Consider the following 26,577-nt stretch of genomic DNA (forward strand, 5'->3'; position numbering starts at 1 on the left):
TAAGGTTACGTATGCTACAGGTAGGCCTAGGCCTACCATGAAATCACTGAAACCACCATGAATTAAAGTAATGGTAGAATAATCTAATCTAAAATTGAAAACATTGCTTCACTTCCCTCTAAATATATGAATAAACATCAAGATGAGTTCACGAAAAAAAAAAAATTATAATAATAATTCAAAGCAATAAAGAGCAACACGCTACATAAAAAACATTGACATTGCTAGATAGCCTACAAACGCCTGTGTGATATATACATATTATAAATCAATGCATTTATTGACTCATAGTTACCAGAAAACCGCAGTTCTGTCTCTTTAGAAAAGACAGACAGAGAGAGAGACAACTGTGGTTTCGGGTAACTACGAGTCAATAAATGCATTGATTTACAACGCATTTATTCAACGACAACGGAAGTTAAAAATAATTTATCGTCACGTGGTGGTTGATGGAGATTAGTTCTCGGAAGTGCTTGGCGGGCCATTGAATCTGATTTAGAAAGCAGATACCTAAATGAGATCCAATCCAATCACTTCCGAGAACTATCTGTCTACAAGAGTTTTACATTTATCTCCCCGTATGGCAAGGTAAGGTAAACCTCCCAACTCCGCCCAGCTGCAAACTCAATGGGCGTGACCTGGTATTATCACTGCGCAAGCAGGAAGAAAGACGTACTGCGCTCCTAGATTTGAGACTGTGCACATAAATATCTACGGAAAGGTAAGACGACTATTTGCCTCAATAAATTGACTTAAAAAAAAAAAAAATGCAATGCGACATAGTCTCTAGTTGTCTTTTCATTTCAAGATCTTGAACAGTGAACTTGGAAAGCTGTGGCCTACCTTCCTTCGTTTACGCCGTTTCCATATACAGACTTTTGTTATTATTGTAACAGGAACTGGGTTACATTATTAATAATCTGTTAGCTACTTTTTTCTGCGTATGTCAAAAGTCACGTCACAGCCCAGAGTGGGCGTGGGCGTGTGCGTGCGCGTGTGCGTGTGTGTGTGTGTCGCGGTGAATCGCTGGAAACTGATTTAGGGACCGTCAATAAATTACTTCACGTAAATATATCAATACAAAATACTTGCTATACTACTCCAAACCAGTATACAATTGTAAAACTAAACCCTACAAATAAGATACACCACTTTTTTATTGTATTTTAGTGCTTCCTCTATTTTATATGAATATTAATATGCAGAAATTATATATTTTTTTCAATAGCTTTTATGCCATGTGACCCAGTGACTCCAAACCAGTATCCAATTGAGGAAGTACTAAAATACCATAAAAAAATTGTGTGTCTTATTTGCAGGGATTAGTTTTACAATTCGATAATGGTTTGGAGTCACTGGGTCACGTCGCATAGAAGCTATTGAAAGAAAACCTAAAACTAACTTCACCGCGGTTGTTGGCTGGTGTTACTTCAAATGGTATTAAAACCTTCCTCTGCCTGTCATAACATATTGACGATAATTAACCTAATCATTCAAATAACATTAAACAAGTAAAGAAAGTGTGTGTGTGTGTGTGTGTGTGTGTGTGTGTGTGTGTGTGTGTGTGTGTGTGTGTGTGTGTGTGTGTGTGTGTGTGTGTGTGTGTGTGTGTGTGTGTGTGTGTGTGTCAGGCTAGCATCGCTGGTTGATTTTATTACTTTATTGCTTCACCATTATAACTGACACATACTCATATGCACCCCTAGAATACAATATTAACTTCAAAATGATTTCCACAGGCATCATGTTGAAATGCTGCTGTGGTCTGCTTACTGCCACCAAGGAACCAGGTAATGTTCCACTGAAGGTTCCCTCGACACAATTGTTTTAATGGCTTCATGTGTTCTGTGCAAATGTGCCTGCAGTGACATTAAAGGCAAAGGCTCTAATTCTTTCAGTGAGCTTGCAGTGAGCTCATTGTCCCATGTGGGCGTATCGCATGTGGGCAGATGGCAATGTGCTGATGCTTGTCCATGCAGAAATCAGCAAAATATAATGTATAATAATAATAATAATAATAATAATAATTAAAACTGCGCGCAGTGATGAACGGGACCTCGCGCCGGCTTGCAGCCGCCACTACGAGGTCCCGTTCATCACTGCGCGCAGTTTTAAAAAAAAATCGCGCCGGCTTGCGGCCGCGTCACGTGCCGTCGTAACATGTGTGCTGGCAAGATGTGCACATGTTAGGACCGCACGTGACGCAGCCGCAAGCCGGCACGAGGTCCCGTTCATCACTGCGCGCAGTTTTAAAAAAGCGCAGTTTTAAAAAAAATTCGCAAATTTATGTAATCTGTAGAAGCAGAGGTGCCCTGTGGTGTCCTACTGATTGTTTTGACATTAACATGTAAGACCACATTTAACTGAATTACATGTTGTAACAACTTTAACTAACATTATTAACCCTACATCAATGATCCGATAAATTCCCTAGGAGGAGTTAGTTGAAATACAAGGCGAAAAAGTGAAAGTATTCCATTCAAAATGGCCAACTTTGACAGCACGCCACGGCCATGCCCTTCAATGTACAGTCACAAATAGCACGATTTTGTTTCAGCACCACTTCATGACTGTACTGACCAATTTTGAAGCAGATCCGATAAATTCCCTAGGAGGAGTTAGTTCAAATACAAATTCCCTAGGAGGAGTAAGTTTAATACAAGGCGACGGATTTCAAAAATGGCCAACTTTGACGGCACGCCACGGACACGCCCTTCAACGTACAGTCACAAATAGCACGATTTTGGTTCAGCACCACTTCATGACTGTACTGACCAATTGTGAAGCAGATGCGATAAATTCCCTAGGAGGAGTTCGTTCAAATACAATGCGAAAAAGTGAAATTCCATTCAAAATGGCCAACTTTGACATCACGCCACGGACACGCCCTTCAACGTACAGTCCCAAATAGCACGATTTTGGTTCAGCACCACTTCATGACTGTACTGACCAAATTTGAAGCAGATCCGATAAATTCCCTAGGAGGAGTTAGTTCAAATACAAATTCCCTAGGAGGAGTAAGTTTAATACAAGGCGACGGATTTCAAAAATGGCCAACTTTGACGGCACGCCACGGACACGCCCTTCAACGTACAGTCACAAATAGCACGATTTTGGTTCAGCACCACTTCATGACTGTACTGACCAATTGTGAAGCAGATGCGATAAATTCCCTAGGAGGAGTTCGTTCAAATACAATGCGAAAAAGTGAAATTCCATTCAAAATGGCCAACTTTGACATCACGCCACGGACACGCCCTTCAACGTACAGTCCCAAATAGCACGATTTTGGTTCAGCACCACTTCATGACTGTACTGACCAAATTTGAAGCAGATCCGATAAATTCCCTAGGAGGAGTTAGTTCAAATACAAGGCGACGGAATTCAAAAATGGCCAACTTTGACGGCATGCCACGGACACGCCCTTCAACGTACAATCACAAATAGCACGATTTTGGTTCAGCCCCACTTCATGACTGTACTGACCAATTTTAAAGCAGATCCGATAAATTCCCTAGGAGGAGTTCATTCAAATACAAGGCAAAAAAGTGAAAAAAATTCAAAATGGCCGCCAAATGTGAAAATTAGAAATGCAAATAGCCGACTTCCTGTGGGGTTTGGGGCATGGGTCCAAGAGGCTTTTCTGTAGGTATGGGCACATTGTACGTGAATACTGAGTTTCATACATATTGGTGAAACGTGGCGCAGGGGCTGCTTTTTAAAGTTCCTGTAGGGGGCGCTACAAAAAATAGAAACACGAATTTTGGTATGTGAGCTATCGGCACCAGTTTACACGTGTGCTGTGAATTTCATATTCATAACTATTACGGTCTCCGCACAGTGATTTTGAGGCTCTGGCGGCCATGTTGTTTTTTAAATCGACTAAATTTTTGGTGAGCAGTTAGAACTTTGGTACCTAACGGCCACTAAGTCAGTCCTGCTGAAATCAAACATTGCGTCTATGAACTGTGGCGATTTTAGTGTCAGGCCACGCCCATTTCGATGCCACGCCCCATTTGAAAATATGTTGACTTTATCTTGTTCAGAATTTGATTCTGAACAACTTTTGTATTGGGGCCAACATCATAGGCGTCCAACTTGACGTTGATATGAGCAATTAACTATTTTCGAGGTTTCAACCACACCACTTTTAGAACTCGTTGGTGCTCTAATCTTTATTGTACAGACTAATCCTTAAGTCAGATTGAAGATAATGGGCCATATATGATATGTGCCAAAGGATTTTGGTAAAAGTCGAAAAACCTGGGATCCTTGGGGAATTTACTGTTTTTAACTAAATTCAAAATGGCGGAAAATATGGCTACCGGAAGTGTTCAGTTCAAGAGACTTTTTTGTTCATCATGAGGATATGCATATGTGTGCAAAATTTCATGAGTGTAGGTCAAACCGGTGATGCGTGCTGCTTGTGCAAAGTTTGCACTTTTGAACAGTTGCTATAGCGCCACCTAGGGGCGAATGTGAATTTGAGGGCTAGAATATCAAATTTTTCACCAGTCCCCACAATTGCACCAAAAAAATTTGAGTTTTAGAATATGTGCAGGGGGGGAAAAATGCAGTCGAAGATGAGGGAAAATAAGAAGAAGAATTAAAACTGCGCGCAGTGATGAACGGGACCTCGCGCCGGCTTGCAGCCGCCACTACGAGGTCCCGTTCATCACTGCGCGCAGTTTTAAAAAAAAATCGCGCCGGCTTGCGGCCGCGTCACGTGCCGTCGTAACATGTGTGCTGGCAAGATGTGCACGTGTTAGGACCGCACGTGACGCAGCCGCAAGCCGGCACGAGGTCCCGTTCATCACTGCGCTCAGTTTTAAAAAAGCGCAGTTTTAAAAAAAATTCGCAAATTTATGTAATCTGTAGAAGCAGAGGTGCCCTGTGGTGTCCTACTGATTGTTTTGACATTAACATGTAAGACCACATTTAACTGAATTACATGTTGTAACAACTTTAACTAACATTATTAACCCTACATCAATGATCCGATAAATTCCCTAGGAGGAGTTAGTTGAAATACAAGGCGAAAAAGTGAAAGAATTCCATTCAAAATGGCCAACTTTGACGGCACGCCACGGACACGCCCTTCAACGTACAGTCACAAATAGCAGGATTTTTGTTCAGCACCACTTCATGACTGTACTGACCAATTTTGAAGCAGATCCGATAAATTCCCTAGGAGGAGTTCATTCAAATACAAGGCAAAAAAGTGAAAAAAATTCAAAATGGCCGCCAAAAGTGAAAATTAGAAATGCAAATAGCCGACTTCCTGTGGGGTTTGGGGCATGGGTCCAAGAGGCTTTTCTGTAGGTATGGGCACATTGTACGTGAATACTGAGTTTCATACATATTGGTGAAACGTGGCGCAGGGGCTGCTTTTTAAAGTTCCTGTAGGGGGCGCTACAAAAAATAGAAACACGAATTTTGGTATGTGAGCTATCGGCACCAGTTTACACGTGTCCTGTGAATTTCATATTCATAACTATTACGGTCTTCGCACAGTGATTTTGAGCCTCTGGCGGCCATGTTGTATTTTAAATCGACTTAATTTTTGGTGAGCAGTTAGAACTTTGGTACCTAATGGCCATTGAGTTGGTCCCGCTCAAATCAAACATTGCGTCTATGAACTGTGGCGATTTTAGTGTCAGGCCACGCCCATTTCGATGCCACGCCCCATTTGAAAATATGTTGACTTTATCTTGTTCAGAATTTGATTCTGAACAACTTTTGTATTGGGGCCAACATCATAGGCGTCCAACTTGACGTTGATATGAGCAATTAACTATTTTCGAGGTTTCAACCACACCACTTTTAGAACTCATTGGTGCTCTAAACTTTATTGTACAGACTAATCCTTAAGTCAGATTGAAGATAATGGGCCATAGATGATATGTGCCAAAGGAATTTTGTCAAAGTCGAAAAACCTGGGATCCTTGGGGAATTTACTGTTTTTAACTAAATTCAAAATGGCGGAAAATATGGCTACCGGAAGTGTTCAGTTCAAGAGACTTTTTTGTTCATCATGAGGATATGCATGTGTGTGCAAAGTTTCATGAGTGTAGGTCAAACCGGTGGCGAGATATGCTTGTGCAAAGTTTGCACTTTTGAACAGTTGCTATAGCGCCACCTAGGGGCGAATGTGAATTTGAGGGCTAGAATATCAAATTTTTCACCAGTCCCCACAATTGCACCAAAAAATTTTGAGTTTTAGAATATGTGCAGGGGGGGAAAAATGCAGTCGAAGTCGTGGAAAATAATAATAATAATAATAATAATAATTAAAACTGCGCGCAGTGATGAACGGGACCTCGCGCCGGCTTGCAGCCGCCACTACGAGGTCCCGTTCATCACTGCGCGCAGTTTTAAAAAAAAATCGCGCCGGCTTGCGGCCGCGTCACGTGCCGTCGTAACATGTGTGCTGGCAAGATGTGCACATGTTAGGACCGCACGTGACGCAGCCGCAAGCCGGCACGAGGTCCCGTTCATCACTGCGCTCAGTTTTAAAAAAGCGCAGTTTTAAAAAAAATTCGCAAATTTATGTAATCTGTAGAAGCAGAGGTGCCCTGTGGTGTCCTACTGATTGTTTTGACATTAACATGTAAGACCACATTTAACTGAATTACATGTTCATTAACCCTACATCAATGATGCGATAAATTGCCTAGGAGGAGTTAGTTCAAATACAAGGCGACGGAATTCAAAAATGGCCAACTTTAATGGCATGCCACGGACACGCCCTTCAACGTACAATCACAAATAGCATGATTTTGGTTCAGCACCACTTCATGACTGTACTGACCAATTTTGAAGCAGATCTGATAAATTCCCTAGGAGGAGTAAGTTTAATACAAGGCGACGGAATTCAAAAATGGCCAACTTTGACGGCATGCCACCGACACGCCCTTCAACGTACAATCACAAATAGCATGATTTTGGTTCAGCACCACTTCATGACTGTACCGACCAATTTTGAAGCAGATCCGATAAAATCCCTAGGAGGAGTTCATTCAAATACAAGGCAAAAAAGTGAAAAAAATTCAAAATGGCCGCCAAAAGTGAAAATTAGAAATGCAAATAGCCGACTTCCTGTGGGGTTTGGGGCATGGGTCCAAGAGGCTTTTCTGTAGGTATGGGCACATTGTACGTGAATACTGAGTTTCATACATATTGGTGAAACGTGGCGCAGGGGCTGCTTTTTAAAGTTCCTGTAGGGGGCGCTACAAAAAATAGAAACACGAATTTTGGTATGTGAGTTATCGGCACCAGTCTACACGTGTCCTGTGAATTTCATATTCATAACTATTACGGTCTCCGCACAGTGATTTACCCTGACACCAGAGCCTGTGGCGGCCATGTTGTTTTTTCAATCGACTTAATTTTAATTGAGCAGTTAGAACTTTGGTACCTTACGGCCACTGAGTGGCTCCCGCTCAAATCAAACATTGCGTCTATGAACTGTGGCGATTTTAGTGTCAGGCCACGCCCATTTCGATGCCACGCCCCATTTGAAAATATGTTGACTTTATCTTGTTTAGAATTTGATTCTGAACAACTTTTGTATTGGGGCCAACATCATAGGCGTCCAACTTGACGTTGATATGAGCAATTAAATATTTTCGAGGTTTCAACCACACCCCTTTTAGAACTCATTGGTGCTCTAAACTTTATTGTACAGACTAATCTTTAAGTCAGATTGAAGATAATGGGCCATATATGATATGTGCCAAAGGCTTTTTGTCAAAGTCGAAAAACCTGGGATCCTTGGGGAATTTACTGTTTTTAACTAAATTCAAAATGGCGGAAAATATGGCTACCGGAAGTGTTCAGTTCAAGAGACTTTTTTGTTCATCATGAGGATATGCATGTTTGTGCAAAGTTTCATGAATGTAGGTCAAACCGGTGGCGAGATATGCTTGTGCAAAGTTTGCACTTTTGAACAGTTGCTATAGCGCCACCTAGGGGCGAATGTGAATTTGAGGGCTAGATTATCAAATTTTTCACCAGTCCCCACAATTGCACCAAGAAAAAATGAGTTTTAGAATATGTGCAGGGGGGGAAAAATGCAGTCGAAGTGTTTAAAAATAATAATAATAAGAAGAAGAAGAAGAAGAATAATCATGAGGGTTTCAATAGGGACCTTGCCATGTTTGGCTCGGTCCCTAATTAAAACTGCGCGCAGTGATGAACGGGACCTCGCGCCGGCTTGCAGCCGCCACTACGAGGTCCCGTTCATCACTGCGCGCAGTTTTAAAAAAAAATCGCGCCGGCTTGCGGCCGCGTCACGTGCCGTCGTAACATGTGTGCTGGCAAGATGTGCACATGTTAGGACCGCACGTGACGCAGCCGCAAGCCGGCACGAGGTCCCGTTCATCACTGCGCTCAGTTTTAAAAAAGCGCAGTTTTAAAAAAAATTCGCAAATTTATGTAATCTGTAGAAGCAGAGGTGCCCTGTGGTGTCCTACTGATTGTTTTGACATTAACATGTAAGACCTCATTTAACTGAATTACATGTTGTAACAACTTTAACTAACATTATTAACCCTACATCAATGATCCGATAAATTCCCTAGGAGGAGTTAGTTGAAATACAAGGCGAAAAAGTGAAAGAATTCCATTCAAAATGGCCAACTTTGACGGCACGCCACGGACACGCCCTTCAACGTACAGTCACAAATAGCAGGATTTTGGTTCAGCACCACTTCATGACTGTACTGACCAATTTTGAAGCAGATCCGATAAATTCCCTAGGAGGAGTTCATTCAAATACAAGGCAAAAAAGTGAAAAAAATTCAAAATGGCCGCCAAAAGTGAAAATTAGAAATGCAAATAGCCGACTTCCTGTGGGGTTTGGGGCATGGGTCCAAGAGGCTTTTCTGTAGGTATGGGCACATTGTACGTGAATACTGAGTTTCATACATATTGGTGAAACGTGGCGCAGGGGCTGCTTTTTAAAGTTCCTGTAGGGGGCGCTACAAAAAATAGAAACACGAATTTTGGTATGTGAGCTATCGGCACCAGTTTACACGTGTCCTGTGAATTTCATATTCATAACTATTACGGTCTCCGCACAGTGATTTTGAGCCTCTGGCGGCCATGTTGTATTTTAAATCGACTTAATTTTTGGTGAGCAGTTAGAACTTTGGTACCTAATGGCCATTGAGTTGGTCCCGCTCAAATCAAACACTGCGTCTATGAACTGTGGCGATTTTAGTGTCAGGCCACGCCCATTTCGATGCCACGCCCCATTTGAAAATATGTTGACTTTATCTTGTTCAGAATTTGATTCTGAACAACTTTTGTATTGGGGCCAACATCATAGGCGTCCAACTTGACGTTGATATGAGCAATTAACTATTTTCGAGGTTTCAACCACACCACTTTTAGAACTCATTGGTGCTCTAAACTTTATTGTACAGACTAATCCTTAAGTCAGATTGAAGATAATGGGCCATAGATGATATGTGCCAAAGGAATTTTGTCAAAGTCGAAAAACCTGGGATCCTTGGGGAATTTACTGTTTTTAACTAAATTCAAAATGGCGGAAAATATGGCTACCGGAAGTGTTCAGTTCAAGAGACTTTTTTGTTCATCATGAGGATATGCATGTGTGTGCAAAGTTTCATGAGTGTAGGTCAAACCGGTGGCGAGATATGCTTGTGCAAAGTTTGCACTTTTGAACAGTTGCTATAGCGCCACCTAGGGGCGAATGTGAATTTGAGGGCTAGAATATCAAATTTTTCACCAGTCCCCACAATTGCACCAAAAAATTTTGAGTTTTAGAATATGTGCAGGGGGGGAAAAATGCAGTCGAAGTCGTGGAAAATAATAATAATAATAATAATAATAATAATAATCACGAGGGTTTCAATAGGGTCCTTGCCAAGTTTGGCTCGGTCCCTAATTAAAACTGCGCGCAGTGATGAACGGGACCTCGCGCCGGCTTGCAGCCGCCACTACGAGGTCCCGTTCATCACTGCGCGCAGTTTTAAAAAAAAATCGCGCCGGCTTGCGGCCGCGTCACGTGCCGTCGTAACATGTGTGCTGGCAAGATGTGCACATGTTAGGACCGCACGTGACGCAGCCGCAAGCCGGCACGAGGTCCCGTTCATCACTGCGCGCAGTTTTAAAAAAGCGCAGTTTTAAAAAAAATTCGCAAATTTATGTAATCTGTAGAAGCAGAGGTGCCCTGTGGTGTCCTACTGATTGTTTTGACATTAACATGTAAGACCACATTTAACTGAATTACATGTTGTAACAACTTTAACTAACATTATTAACCCTACATCAATGATCCGATAAATTCCCTAGGAGGAGTTAGTTGAAATACAAGGCGAAAAAGTGAAAGTATTCCATTCAAAATGGCCAACTTTGACAGCACGCCACGGCCATGCCCTTCAATGTACAGTCACAAATAGCACGATTTTGTTTCAGCACCACTTCATGACTGTACTGACCAATTTTGAAGCAGATCCGATAAATTCCCTAGGAGGAGTTAGTTCAAATACAAATTCCCTAGGAGGAGTAAGTTTAATACAAGGCGACGGATTTCAAAAATGGCCAACTTTGACGGCACGCCACGGACACGCCCTTCAACGTACAGTCACAAATAGCACGATTTTGGTTCAGCACCACTTCATGACTGTACTGACCAATTGTGAAGCAGATGCGATAAATTCCCTAGGAGGAGTTCGTTCAAATACAATGCGAAAAAGTGAAATTCCATTCAAAATGGCCAACTTTGACATCACGCCACGGACACGCCCTTCAACGTACAGTCCCAAATAGCACGATTTTGGTTCAGCACCACTTCATGACTGTACTGACCAAATTTGAAGCAGATCCGATAAATTTCCTAGGAGGAGTTAGTTCAAATACAAGGCGACGGAATTCAAAAATGGCCAACTTTGACGGCATGCCACGGACACGCCCTTCAACGTACAATCACAAATAGCACGATTTTGGTTCAGCCCCACTTCATGACTGTACTGACCAATTTTGAAGCAGATCCGATAAATTCCCTAGGAGGAGTTCATTCAAATACAAGGCCAAAAAGTGAAAAAAATTCAAAATGGCCGCCAAAAGTGAAAATTAGAAATGCAAATAGCCGACTTCCTGTGGGGTTTGGGGCATGGGTCCAAGAGGCTTTTCTGTAGGTATGGGCACATTGTACGTGAATACTGAGTTTCATACATATTGGTGAAACGTGGCGCAGGGGCTGCTTTTTAAAGTTCCTGTAGGGGGCGCTACAAAAAATAGAAACACGAATTTTGGTATGTGAGCTATCGGCACCAGTTTACACGTGTGCTGTGAATTTCATATTCATAACTATTACGGTCTCCGCACAGTGATTTTGAGGCTCTGGCGGCCATGTTGTTTTTTAAATCGACTAAATTTTTGGTGAGCAGTTAGAACTTTGGTACCTAACGGCCACTAAGTCAGTCCTGCTGAAATCAAACATTGCGTCTATGAACTGTGGCGATTTTAGTGTCAGGCCACGCCCATTTCGATGCCACGCCCCATTTGAAAATATGTTGACTTTATCTTGTTCAGAATTTGATTCTGAACAACTTTTGTATTGGGGCCAACATCATAGGCGTCCAACTTGACGTTGATATGAGCAATTAACTATTTTCGAGGTTTCAACCACACCCCTTTTAGAACTCGTTGGTGCTCTAATCTTTATTGTACAGACTAATCCTTAAGTCAGATTGAAGAAAATGGGCCATATATGATATGTGCCAAAGGATTTTGGTCAAAGTCGAAAACCCTGGGATCCTTGGGGAATTTACTGTTTTTAACTAAATTCAAAATGGCGGAAAATATGGCTACCGGAAGTGTTCAGTTCAAGAGACTTTTTTGTTCATCATGAGGATTTTCATGTGTGTGCAAAGTTTCATGAGTGTAGGTCAAACCGGTGACGCGTGCTGCTTGTGCAAAGTTTGCACTTTTGAACAGTTGCTATAGCGCCACCTAGGGGCGAATGTGAATTTGAGGGCTAGAATATCAAATTTTTCACCAGTCCCCACAAATGTGCCAAATAAAAATGAGTTTTCGAATATGTGCAGGGGGGGAAAAATGCAGTCAAAGTTCTGAAAAATAATAATAAGAAGAAGAATTAAAACTGCGCGCAGTGATGAACGGGACCTCGCGCCGGCTTGCAGCCGCCACTACGAGGTCCCGTTCATCACTGCGCGCAGTTTTAAAAAAAAATCGCGCCGGCTTGCGGCCGCGTCACGTGCCGTCGTAACATGTGTGCTGGCAAGATGTGCACATGTTAGGACCGCACGTGACGCAGCCGCAAGCCGGCACGAGGTCCCGTTCATCACTGCGCTCAGTTTTAAAAAAGCGCAGTTTTAAAAAAAATTCGCAAATTTATGTCATCTGTAGAAGCAGAGGTGCCCTGTGGTGTCCTACTGATTGTTTTGACATTAACATGTAAGACCACATTTAACTGAATTACATGTTCATTAACCCTACATCAATGATGCGATAAATTGCCTAGGAGGAGTTAGTTCAAATACAAGGCGACGGAATTCAAAAATGGCCAACTTTAATGGCATGCCACGGACACGCCCTTCAACGTACAATCACAAATAGCATGATTTTGGTTCAGCACCACTTCATGACTGTACTGACCAATTTTGAAGCAGATCTGATAAATTCCCTAGGAGGAGTAAGTTTAATACAAGGCGACGGAATTCAAAAATGGCCAACTTTGACGGCATGCCACCGACACGCCCTTCAACGTACAATCACAAATAGCATGATTTTGGTTCAGCACCACTTCATGACTGTACCGACCAATTTTGAAGCAGATCCGATAAAATCCCTAGGAGGAGTTCATTCAAATACAAGGCAAAAAAGTGAAAAAAATTCAAAATGGCCGCCAAAAGTGAAAATTAGAAATGCAAATAGCCGACTTCCTGTGGGGTTTGGGGCATGGGTCCAAGAGGCTTTTCTGTAGGTATGGGCACATTGTACGTGAATACTGAGTTTCATACATATTGGTGAAACGTGGCGCAGGGGCTGCTTTTTAAAGTTCCTGTAGGGGGCGCTACAAAAAATAGAAACACGAATTTTGGTATGTGAGCTATCGGCACCAGTTTACACGTGTGCCGTGAATTTCATATTCATAACTATTACGGTCTCCGCACAGTGATTTTGAGGCTCTGGCGGCCATGTTGTTTTTTAAATCGACGAAATTTTTGGTGAGCAGTTAGAACTTTGGTACCTAACGGCCACTAAGTCGGTCCCGCTGAAATCAAACATTGCGTCTATGAACTGTGGCGATTTTAGTGTCAGGCCACGCCCATTTCGATGCCACGCCCCATTTGAAAATATGTTGAATTTATCTTGTTCAGAATTTGATTCTGAACAACTTTTGTATTGGGGCCAACATCATAGGCGTCCAACTTGACGTTGATATGAGCAATTAACTATTTTCGAGGTTTCAACCACACCCCTTTTAGAACTCGTTGATGCTCTAAACTTTATTGTACAGACTAATCCTTAAGTCAGATTGAAGATAATGGGCCATATATGATATGTGCCAAAGGATTTTGGTCACAGTCGAAAAACCTGGGATCCTTGGGGAATTTACTGTTTTTAACTAAATTCAAAATGGCGGAAAATATGGCTACCGGAAGTGTTCAGTTCAAGAGACTTTTTTGTTCATCGGAAAATATGGCTACCGGAAGTGTTCAGTTCAAGAGACTTTTTTGTTCATCATGAGGATTTTCATGTGTGGGCAAAGTTTCATGAATGTAGGTCAAACCGGTGACGCGTGCTGCTTGTGCAAAGTTTGCACTTTTGAACAGTTGCTATAGCGCCATCTAGGGGCGAATGTGAATTTCAGGGCTAGATTATCAAATTTTTCACCAGTCCCCACAATTGCACCAAGAAAAAATGAGTTTTAGAATATGTGCAGGGGGGGAAAAATGCAGTCGAAGTGTTTAAAAATAATAATAATAAGAATAATCACGAGGGTTTCAATAGGGTCCTTGCCAAGTTTGGCTCGGTCCCTAATAATCATGAGGGTTTCAATAGGGTCCTTGCCATGTTTGGCTCGGTCCCTAATTAAAACTGCGCGCAGTGATGAACGGGACCTCGCGCCGGCTTGCAGCCGCCACTACGAGGTCCCGTTCATCACTGCGCGCAGTTTTAAAAAAAAATCGCGCCGGCTTGCGGCCGCGTCACGTGCCGTCGTAACATGTGTGCTGGCAAGATGTGCACATGTTAGGACCGCACGTGACGCAGCCGCAAGCCGGCACGAGGTCCCGTTCATCACTGCGCGCAGTTTTAAAAAAGCGCAGTTTTAAAAAAAATTTGCAAATTTTTGTAATCTGTAGAAGCAGAGGTGCCCTGTGGTGTCCTACTGATTGTTTTGACATTAACATGTAAGACCACATTTAACTGAATTACATGTTGTAACAACTTTAACTAACATTATTAACCCTACATCAATGATCCGATAAATTCCCTAGGAGGAGTTAGTTGAAATACAAGGCGAAAAAGTGAAAGTATTCCATTCAAAATGGCCAACTTTGACAGCACGCCACGGCCATGCCCTTCAATGTACAGTCACAAATAGCACGATTTTGTTTCAGCACCACTTCATGACTGTACTGACCAATTTTGAAGCAGATCCGATAAATTCCCTAGGAGGAGTTAGTTCAAATACAAATTCCCTAGGAGGAGTAAGTTTAATACAAGGCGACGGATTTCAAAAATGGCCAACTTTGACGGCACGCCACGGACACGCCCTTCAACGTACAGTCACAAATAGCACGATTTTGGTTCAGCACCACTTCATGACTGTACTGACCAAATTTGAAGCAGATCCGATAAATTCCCTAGGAGGAGTTAGTTCAAATACAAGGCGACGGAATTCAAAAATGGCCAACTTTGACGGCATGCCACGGACACGCCCTTCAACGTACAATCACAAATAGCACGATTTTGGTTCAGCCCCACTTCATGACTGTACTGACCAATTTTGAAGCAGATCCGATAAATTCCCTAGGAGGAGTTCACAAGGCAAAAAAGTGAAAAAATTCAAAATGGCCGCCAAAAGTGAAAATTAGAAATGCAAATAGCCGACTTCCTGTGGGGTTTGGGGCATGGGTCCAAGAGGCTTTTCTGTAGGTATGGGCACATTGTACGTGAATACTGAGTTTCATACATATTGGTGAAACGTGGCGCAGGGGCTGCTTTTTAAAGTTCCTGTAGGGGGCGCTACAAAAAATAGAAACACGAATTTTGGTATGTGAGCTATCGGCACCAGTTTACACGTGTGCTGTGAATTTCATATTCATAACTATTACGGTCTCCGCACAGTGATTTTGAGGCTCTGGCGGCCATGTTGTTTTTTAAATCGACGAAATTTTTGGTGAGCAGTTAGAACTTTGGTACCTAACGGCCACTAAGTCGGTCCTGCTGAAATCAAACATTGCGTCTATGAACTGTGGCGATTTTAGTGTCAGGCCACGCCCATTTCGATGCCACGCCCCATTTGAAAATATGTTGACTTTATCTTGTTCAGAATTTGATTCTGAACAACTTTTGTATTGGGGCCAACATCATAGGCGTCCAACTTGACGTTGATATGAGCAATTAACTATTTTCGAGGTTTCAACCACACCCCTTTTAGAACTCATTGGTGCTCTAAACTTTATTGTACAGACTAATCCTTAAGTCAGATTGAAGATAATGGGCCATATATGATATGTGCCAAAGGATTTTGGTCAAAGTCGAAAAACCTGGGATCCTTGGGGAATTTACTGTTTTTAACTAAATTCAAAATGGCGGAAAATATGGCTACCGGAAGTGTTCAGTTCAAGAGACTTTTTTGTTCATCATGAGGATATGCATGTGTGTGCAAAGTTTCATGAGTGTAGGTCAAACCGGTGGCGAGATATGCTTGTGCAAAGTTTGCACTTTTGAACAGTTGCTATAGCGCCACCTAGGGGCGAATGTGAATTTGAGGGCTAGAATATCAAATTTTTCACCAGTCCCCACAATTGCACCAAAAAAATTTGAGTTTTAGAATATGTGCAGGGGGGGAAAAATGCAGTCGAAGTCGACTAAAAATAATAATAATAATAATAATAATAAGAATTAAAACTGCGCGCAGTGATGAACGGGACCTCGTAACATGTGCGCTTTTTTAAAACTGCGCGCAGTGATGAACGGGACCTCGTAACGTGCGCTTTTTTAAAACTGCGCGCAGTGATGAACGGGACCTCGTAACATGTGCGCTTTTTTAAAACTGCGCGCAGTGATGAACGGGACCTCGTAACATGTGCGCTGCCACGAGGTCCCGTTCATCACTGCGCGCAGTTTTAATTTAAATTTTTAGCGAATTCATGTAATCTGTAGAAGCAGATGAGATACATTCTCTAGGAGGAGTTTGTTGAAATACAAGGCGAAAAAGTGAAAAAATTCCATGAAAAACGGCCAAATTTGAAGGCACGCCACGGACACGCCCTTCAACGTACAGTCACAAATAACACGGCGTTGGTTGAGCCCCATTTTTTGACTGTACTGACCAATTGTGAAGCAGATCTGATAAATTCCCTAGGAGGAGTTCGTTCAAATACAAGGCGAAAAAAACGAAAATAAGACGACGGAATTCAAAACGGCCAACTTTGACGGCACGCCACGGACACGACCTTCAACGTACAGTCACAAATAACACGGCGTTGGTTCAGCTCCATTTCATGACTGTACTGACCAATTGTGAAGCAGATCCGATAAATTCCCTAGGAGGAGTTCGTTCAAATACAAGGCGAAAAAGCGAAATTTGCCGGTAAAAGTGCAAATTAAAAAAGAGAACAGCCGACTTCCGGTGGGTTTTGGGGCATGGTTCCAAGAGGCTTTTCTGTAGGTATTGTCATGTTGTATGGGCCTACCGAGTTTCATACATATTGGTGAAACGTGGCGCAGGGGCTGGTTTTTAAAGTCCCTGTAGGGGGCGCTACAAACATGACAGACACGAATTTTGGTATGTGAGCTACAGGCACGAGTTTACACATGTCCTGTGAATTTCATATTCATAACTATTACGGTCTCCGCAGAGTGATTTTGAGGCTCTGGCGGCCATGTTGTTTTTCCAATCGACTTAATTTTACTTGAGCAGTTAAAACTTTGGTCCCTAAAGGCCACTGAGTTGGTCCCGCTGAAATGAAACATAGCGTCTATGAACTGTGGCTATTTTAGTAACAGGCCACGCCCATTTCGAAGCCACGCCCCATTTGAAAAAATGTTGACTTTATCTTGTTCAGAATTTGATTCTGAACAACTTTAGTAGAGGGGTCCAAGATCATAGGAGTCCAATTCATGTAGATATGTGCAATTTACCAATTTTTTGGTAAAAACCACACCCCTTTTCGAACTCAATGGCTCATGGGTACTTGCTACTTTAGTGTACAGACTAATCCTTATGTCAAATTGAAGATAATGGGCCATAGATGATATGTACCAAAGTATTTTTGTCAAAGTCGAAAAACCTGGGATCCTTGGGGAATTTACTGTTTTTAACAAAATTCAAAATGGCGGGAAATCTGGCTACCGGAAGTGCTAAGTTAGTATCTGCAAATTTGTTCATCATGAGGATTTGCATGTGTGGCAAAAGTTTCATGAGTGTAGGTCCAACCAGTGACGAGTTATGCTTGTGTAAACGTTGAAATTTTGTCATAGTTGGTATAGCGCCACCTTGGGGCCAATCTGAATTAGACGGCTAGAATCTCTAATTTACAGCAGTCCCACCAAATGTGGCGAATAAAAATGAGTTTTCGTATATGTTCAGGGGGGGGGAAATGCAATCAAAGTGCCTGAAAAATAATAAGAAGAAGAAGAATAATCGGACCAATAACAATAGGGACCTTGCAGGTTCTGCTCGGTCCCTAATTAAAACTGCGCGCAGTGATGAACGGGACCTCGCGCCGGCTTGCAGCCGCCACTACGAGGTCCCGTTCATCACTGCGCGCAGTTTTAAAAAAAAATCGCGCCGGCTTGCGGCCGCGTCACGTGCCGTCGTAACATGTGTGCTGGCAAGATGTGCACATGTTAGGACCGCACGTGACGCAGCCGCAAGCCGGCACGAGGTCCCGTTCATCACTGCGCTCAGTTTTAAAAAAGCGCAGTTTTAAAAAAAATTCGCAAATTTATGTAATCTGTAGAAGCAGAGGTGCCCTGTGGTGTCCTACTGATTGTTTTGACATTAACATGTAAGACCACATTTAACTGAATTACATGTTGTAACAACTTTAACTAACATTATTAACCCTACATCAATGATCCGATAAATTCCCTAGGAGGAGTTAGTTGAAATACAAGGCGAAAAAGTGAAAGAATTCCATTCAAAATGGCCAACTTTGACGGCACGCCACGGACACGCCCTTCAACGTACAGTCACAAATAGCAGGATTTTGGTTCAGCACCACTTCATGACTGTACTGACCAATTTTGAAGCAGATCCGATAAATTCCCTAGGAGGAGTTAGTTCAAATACAAGGCGACGTAATTCAAAAATGGCCAACTTTGACGGCATGCCACGGACACGCCCTTCAACGTACAATCACAAATAGCACGATTTTGGTTCAGCACCACTTCATGACTGTACTGACCAATTTTGAAGCAGATCCGATAAATTCCCTAGGAGGAGTTAGTTCAAATACAAGGCGACGGAATTCCAAAATGGCCAACTTTGACGGCACGCCACGGACACGCCCTTCAACGTACAGTCACAAATAGCACGATTTTGGTTTAGCACCACTTCATGACTGTACTGACCAATTTTGAAGCAGATCCGATAAATTCCCTAGGAGGAGTTCATTCAAATACAAGGCAAAAAAGTGAAAAAAATTCAAAATGGCCGCCAAAAGTGAAAATTAGAAATGCAAATAGCCGACTTCCTGTGGGGTTTGGGGCATGGGTCCAAGAGGCTTTTCTGTAGGTATGGCCACATTGTACGTGATTACTGAGTTTCATACATATTGGTGAAACGTGGCGCAGGGGCTGCTTTTTAAAGTTCCTGTAGGGGGCGCTACACACATGAGAAACACGATTTTTGGTATGTGAGCTATCGGCACCAGTCTACACGTGACCTGTGAATTTCATATTCATAATTATTACGGTGTCCGCAGAGTGATCGACCCTCCTCTGGCGGCCATGTTGTTTTTTAAATCGACTTAATTTTTGGTGAGCAGTTAGAACTTTGGTACCTAACGGCCATTGAGTTGGTCCCGCTCAAATTAAACATTGTGTCTATGAACTGTGGCGATTTTAGTGTCAGGCCACGCCCATTTCGATGCCACGCCCCATTTGAAAATATGTTGACTTTATATTGTTCAGAATTTGATTCTGAACAACTTTTGTATTGGGGCCAACATCATAGGCGTCCAAATTGACGTTGATATGAGCAAATAACTATTTTCGAGGTTTCAACCACACCCCTTTTAGAACTCATTGGTGCTCTAAACTTTATTGTACAGACTAATCCTTAAGTCAGATTGAAGATAATGGGCCATATATGATATGTGGCAAAGGATTTTTGTCAAAGTCGAAAAACCTGGGATCCTTGGGGAATTTACTGTTTTTAACTAAATTCAAAATGGCGGAAAATATGGCTACCGGAAGTGTTCAGTTCAAGAGACTTTTTTGTTCATCATGAGGATTTTCATGTGTGTGCAAAGTTTCATGAGTGTAGGTCAAACCGGTGACGTGTGCTGCTTGTGCAAAGTTTGCACTTTTGAACAGTTGCTATAGCGCCACCTAGGGGCGAATGTTAATTTGAGGGCTAGAATATCAAATTTTTCACCAGTCCCCACAATTGCACCAAAAAAAAATGAGTTTTCGAATATGTTCAGGGGGGGAAAAATGCAGTCGAAGTGTTTAGAAATAATAATAATTTGCCGCCACTACGAGGTCCCGTTCATCACTGCGCGCAGTTTTAAAAAAAAATCGCGCCGGCTTGCGGCCGCGTCACGTGCCGTCGTAACATGTGTGCTGGCAAGATGTGCACATGTTAGGACCGCACGTGACGCAGCCGCAAGCCGGCACGAGGTCCCGTTCATCACTGCGCGCAGTTTTAAAAAAGCGCAGTTTTAAAAAAAATTCGCAAATTTATGTAATCTGTAGAAGCAGAGGTGCCCTGTGGTGTCCTACTGATTGTTTTGACATTAACATGTAAGAGCACATTTAACTGAATTACATGTTGTAACAACTTTAACGAACATTATTAACCCTACATCAATGATCCGATAAATTCCCTAGGAGGAGTTAGTTCAAATACAAGGTGACGGAATTCAAAAATGGCCAACTTTGACGGCACGCCACGGCCACGCCCTTCAACGTACAGTCACAAATAGCACGATTTTGGTTCAGCACCACTTCATGACTGTACTGACCAATTTTGAAGCAGATCTGATAAATTCCCTAGGAGGAGTTAGTTCAAATACAAGGCGACGGAATTCAAAAATGGCCAACTTTTGGCGACGGAATTCAAAAATGGCCAACTTTGACCGCACGCCACGGACACGCCCTTCAACGTACAGTCACAAATAGCACGATTTTGGTTCAGCACCACTTCATGACTGTACTGACCAATTGTGAAGCAGATGCGATAAATTCCCTAGGAGGAGTTCGTTCAAATACAATGCGAAAAAGTGAAATTCCATTCAAAATGGCCAACTTTGACATCACGCCACGGACACGCCCTTCAACGTACAGTCCCAAATAGCACGATTTTGGTTCAGCACCACTTCATGACTGTACTGACCAAATTTGAAGCAGATCCGATAAATTCCCTAGGAGGAGATAGTTCAAATACAAGGCGACGGAATTCAAAAATGGCCAACTTTGACGGCATGCCACGGACACGCCCTTCAACGTACAGTCACAAATAGCACGATTTTGGTTTAGCACCACTTCATGACTGTACTGACCAATTTTGAAGCAAATCCGATAAATTCCCTAGGAGGAGTTCATTCAAATACAAGGCAAAAAAGTGAAAAAAAATTCAAAATGGCCGCCGAGAGTGAAAATTAAAAATGCAAATAGCCGACTTCCTGTGGGGTTTGGAGCATGGGTCCAAGAGGCTTTTCTGTAGGTATGGGCACATTGTACGTGAATACTGAGTTTCATACATATTGGTGAAACGTGGCGCAGGGGCTGCTTTTTAAAGTTCCTGTAGGGGGCGCTACACACATGAGAAACACGATTTTTGGTATGTGTGCTAGAGGCACCAATTTACACGTGTCCTGTGAATTTCATATTCATAACTATTACGGTGTCCGCAGAGTGATCGACCCTCCTCTGGCGGCCATGTTGTTTTTTAAATCGACTTAATTTTTGGTGAGCAGTTAGAACTTTGGTACCTAACGGCCATTGAGTTGGTCCCGCTCAAATCAAACATTGCGTCTATGAACTGTGGCTATTTTAGTCACGGGCCACGCCCACTTCGATGCCACGCCCCATTTGAAAAATTGTTGACTTATTCTTGTTCAGAATTTGATTATGAACAACTTTAGTAGAGAGGTCCAACACCATAGGAGTCCAATTAATGTAGATATGTGCAATTTACTATTTTTGGGGTGAAAAACACACCCCTTTTTGAACTCAATGGCTCATGGGTACTTTGAAATTTATCCTACAGACTAATCCTTATGTCAGATTGAAGATAATGGGCCATAGAATATATCTGCCAAAGGATTTTTGTCAAAGTCGAAAAACCTGGGATCCTTGGGGAATTTACTGTTTTTAACTAAATTCAAAATGGCGGGAAATGTGGCTACCGGAAGTGATAAGTTAGTATCTGCAAATTTCTTCATTATGAGGATTTGCATATGTGTGCAAAGTTTCATGAGTTTAGGTCCAACCGGTGACGAGTTATGCTTGTGCAAACGTTGAAATTTTGGCATAGTTGGTATAGCGCCACCTAGGGGCGAATGTGAATTTGAGGGCTAGAATATCAAATTTTTCACCAGTCCCACAAAATGTGCCAAATAAAAATGAGTTTTCGAATATGTGCAGGGGGGGAAAAATGCAGTCGAAGATGAGGGAAAATAATAAGAAGAAGAAACACGAGGGTTTCAATAGGGTCCTTGCCAAGTTTGGCTCGGTCCCTAATTAAAACTGCGCGCAGTGATGAACGGGACCTCGCGCCGGCTTGCAGCCGCCACTACGAGGTCCCGTTCATCACTGCGCGCAGTTTTAAAAAAAAATCGCGCCGGCTTGCGGCCGCGTCACGTGCCGTCGTAACATGTGTGCTGGCAAGATGTGCACATGTTAGGACCGCACGTGACGCAGCCGCAAGCCGGCACGAGGTCCCGTTCATCACTGCGCGCAGTTTTAAAAAAGCGCAGGTTTTAAAAAAAATTCGCAAATTTATGTAATCTGTAGAAGCAGAGGTGCCCTGTGGTGTCCTACTGATTGTTTTGACATTAACATGTAAGACCACATTTAACTGAATTACATGTTGTAACAACTTTAACTAACATTATTAACCCTACATCAATGATCCGATAAATTCCCTAGGAGGAGTAAGTTTAATACAAGGCGACGGAATTCAAAAATGGCCAACTTTGACGGCATGCCACGGACACGCCCTTCAATGTACAATCACAAATAGCATGATTTTGGTTCAGCACCACTTCATGACTGTACTGACCAATTTTGAAGCAGATCCGATAAATTCCCTAGGAGGAGTTCATTCAAATACAAGGCAAAAAAGTGAAAAAAATTCAAAATGGCCGCCGAGAGTGAAAATTAAAAATGCAAATAGCCGACTTCCTGTGGGGTTTGGGGCATGGGTCCAAGAGGCTTTTCTGTAGGTATGGGCACATTGTACGTGAATACTGAGTTTCATACATATTGGTGAAACGTGGCGCAGGGGCTGCTTTTTAAAGTTCCTGTAGGGGGCGCTACAAAAAATAGAAACACGAATTTTGGTATGTGAGTTATCGGCACCAGTCTACACGTGTCCTGTGAATTTCATATTCATAACTATTACGGTCTCCGCACAGTGATTTACCCTGACACCAGAGCCTGTGGCGGCCATGTTGTTTTTTCAATCGACTTAATTTTAATTGAGCAGTTAGAACTTTGGTACCTTACGGCCACTGAGTGGGTCCCGCTCAAATCAAACATTGCGTCTATGAACTGTGGCGATTTTAGTGTCAGGCCACGCCCATTTCGATGCCACGCCCCATTTGAAAATATGTTGACTTTATCTTGTTTAGAATTTGATTCTGAACAACTTTTGTATTGGGGCCAACATCATAGGCGTCCAACTTGACGTTGATATGAGCAATTAACTATTTTCGAGGTTTCAACCACACCCCTTTTAGAACTCATTGGTGCTCTAAACTTTATTGTACAGACTAATCTTTAAGTCAGATTGAAGATAATGGGCCATATATGATATGTGCCAAAGGATTTTTGTCAAAGTCGAAAAAACTGGGATCCTTGGGGAATTTACTGTTTTTAACTAAATTCAAAATGGCGGAAAATATGGCTACCGGAAGTGTTCAGTTCAAGAGACTTTTTTGTTCATCATGAGGATATGCATGTTTGTGCAAAGTTTCATGAATATAGGTCAAACCGGTGGCGAGATATGCTTGTGCAAAGTTTGCACTTTTGAACAGTTGCTATAGCGCCACCTAGGGGCGAATGTGAATTTGAGGGCTAGATTATCAAATTTTTCACCAGTCCCCACAATTGCACCAAGAAAAAATGAGTTTTAGAATATGTGCAGGGGGGGAAAAATGCAGTCGAAGTGTTTAAAAATAATAATAATAAGAAGAAGAAGAAGAATAATCATGAGGGTTTCAATAGGGACCTTGCCATGTTTGGCTCGGTCCCTAATTAAAACTGCGCGCAGTGATGAACGGGACCTCGCGCCGGCTTGCAGCCGCCACTACGAGGTCCCGTTCATCACTGCGCGCAGTTTTAAAAAAAAATCGCGCCGGCTTGCGGCCGCGTCACGTGCCGTCGTAACATGTGTGCTGGCAAGATGTGCACATGTTAGGACCGCACGTGACGCAGCCGCAAGCCGGCACGAGGTCCCGTTCATCACTGCGCTCAGTTTTAAAAAAGCGCAGTTTTAAAAAAAATTCGCAAATTTATGTAATCTGTAGAAGCAGAGGTGCCCTGTGGTGTCCTACTGATTGTTTTGACATTAACATGTAAGACCACATTTAACTGAATTACATGTTGTAACAACTTTAACTAACATTATTAACCCTACATCAATGATCCGATAAATTCCCTAGGAGGAGTTAGTTGAAATACAAGGCGAAAAAGTGAAAGAATTCCATTCAAAATGGCCAACTTTGACGGCACGCCACGGACACGCCCTTCAACGTACAGTCACAAATAGCAGGATTTTTGTTCAGCACCACTTCATGACTGTACTGACCAATTTTGAAGCAGATCCGATAAATTCCCTAGGAGGAGTTCATTCAAATACAAGGCCAAAAAGTGAAAAAAATTCAAAATGGCCGCCAAAAGTGAAAATTAGAAATGCAAATAGCCGACTTCCTGTGGGGTTTGGGGCATGGGTCCAAGAGGCTTTTCTGTAGGTATGGGCACATTGTACGTGAATACTGAGTTTCATACATATTGGTGAAACGTGGCGCAGGGGCTGCTTTTTAAGGTTCCTGTAGGGGGCGCTACAAAAAATAGAAACACGAATTTTGGTATGTGAGCTATCGGCACCAGTTTACACGTGTCCTGTGAATTTCATATTCATAACTATTACGGTCTCCGCACAGTGATTTTGAGCCTCTGGCGGCCATGTTGTATTTTAAATCGACTTAATTTTTGGTGAGCAGTTAGAACTTTGGTACCTAATGGCCATTGAGTTGGTCCCGCTCAAATCAAACATTGCGTCTATGAACTGTGGCGATTTTAGTGTCAGGCCACGCCCATTTCGATGCCACGCCCCATTTGAAAATATGTTGACTTTATCTTGTTCAGAATTTGATTCTGAACAACTTTTGTATTGGGGCCAACATCATAGGCGTCCAACTTGACGTTGATATGAGCAATTAACTATTTTCGAGGTTTCAACCACACCACTTTTAGAACTCATTGGTGCTCTAAACTTTATTGTACAGACTAATCCTTAAGTCAGATTGAAGATAATGGGCCATAGATGATATCTGCCAAAGGAATTTTGTCAAAGTCGAAAAACCTGGGATCCTTGGGGAATTTACTGTTTTTAACTAAATTCAAAATGGCGGAAAATATGGCTACCGGAAGTGTTCAGTTCAAGAGACTTTTTTGTTCATCATGAGGATATGCATGTGTGTGCAAAGTTTCATGAGTGTAGGTCAAACCGGTGGCGAGATATGCTTGTGCAAAGTTTGCACTTTTGAACAGTTGCTATAGCGCCACCTAGGGGCGAATGTGAATTTGAGGGCTAGAATATCAAATTTTTCACTAGTCCCCACAATTGCACCAAAAAATTTTGAGTTTTAGAATATGTGCAGGGGGGGAAAAATGCAGTCGAAGTCGTGGAAAATAATAATAATAATAATTAAAACTGCGCGCAGTGATGAACGGGACCTCGCGCCGGCTTGCAGCCGCCACTACGAGGTCCCGTTCATCACTGCGCGCAGTTTTAAAAAAAAATCGCGCCGGCTTGCGGCCGCGTCACGTGCCGTCGTAACATGTGTGCTGGCAAGATGTGCACATGTTAGGACCGCACGTGACGCAGCCGCAAGCCGGCACGAGGTCCCGTTCATCACTGCGCGCAGTTTTAAAAAAGCGCAGTTTTAAAAAAAATTCGCAAATTTATGTAATCTGTAGAAGCAGAGGTGCCCTGTGGTGTCCTACTGATTGTTTTGACATTAACATGTAAGACCACATTTAACTGAATTACATGTTGTAACAACTTTAACTAACATTATTAACCCTACATCAATGATCCGATAAATTCCCTAGGAGGAGTTAGTTCAAATACAAGGCGACGGAATTCAAAAATGGCCAACTTTGACGGCACGCCACGGCCACGCCCTTCAACGTACAGTCACAAATAGCACGGCGTTGGTTCAGCACCATTTTTTGACTGTACTAACCAATTGTGAAGCAGATGCGATAAATTCCCTAGGAGGAGTTTGTTCAAATACAATGCGAAAAAGTGAAATTCCATTCAAAATGGCCAACTTTGACATCACGCCACGGACACGCCCTTCAACGTACAGTCCCAAATAGCACGGCGTTTATTCAGCACCATTTCATGACTGTACTGACCAATTTGGAAGCAGATTCGATAAATTCCCTAGGAGGAGTTAGTTCAAATACTAGGCGACGGAATTCAAAAATGGCCAACTTTGACGGCACGCCACGGACACGCCCTTCAACGTACAGTCACAAATAGCACGGCGTTGGTTCGGCACCATTTATTGACTGTACTGACCAATTTTGAAGCAGATCCGATTAATTCCCTAGGAGGAGTTCATTCAAATACAAGGCCAAAAAGTGAAAAAAATTCAAAATGGCCGCCGAGAGTGAAAATGAAAAAATTAAAATTTCCGACTTCCGGTGGGTTTTGGGGCATGG

At 42.5% G+C, this 26,577-nt stretch overlaps 1 protein-coding gene across 3 annotated transcripts in view; it reads left to right on the top strand.

Moving 5' to 3' along the window:
- The first annotated feature begins 486 nt into the window (after positions 1-486).
- Positions 487-26,577, top strand: part of LOC311342572 (von Willebrand factor A domain-containing protein 5A-like) — a 49,374-nt gene continuing 23,283 nt past the window's right edge. Inside the window, exons 1-2 of one of the 3 annotated variants that reach the window (XM_084467406.1) lie at positions 487-721; positions 1,740-1,790. In XM_084467406.1, coding sequence (XP_084323532.1) covers positions 1,745-1,790 — 46 coding nt within the window. In that variant the 5' untranslated portion in view covers positions 487-721; positions 1,740-1,744. The remainder of the gene's footprint in view (positions 722-1,739; positions 1,791-26,577) is intronic. The other 2 variants (XM_084467405.1, XM_084467407.1) reach the window with 2 other exon arrangements.

The sequence above is a fragment of the Micromesistius poutassou genome, assembly GCF_964030765.1.
Source record: "Micromesistius poutassou genome assembly, chromosome: 4".
Classification (NCBI taxonomy): Eukaryota; Metazoa; Chordata; class Actinopteri; order Gadiformes; family Gadidae; genus Micromesistius; species Micromesistius poutassou.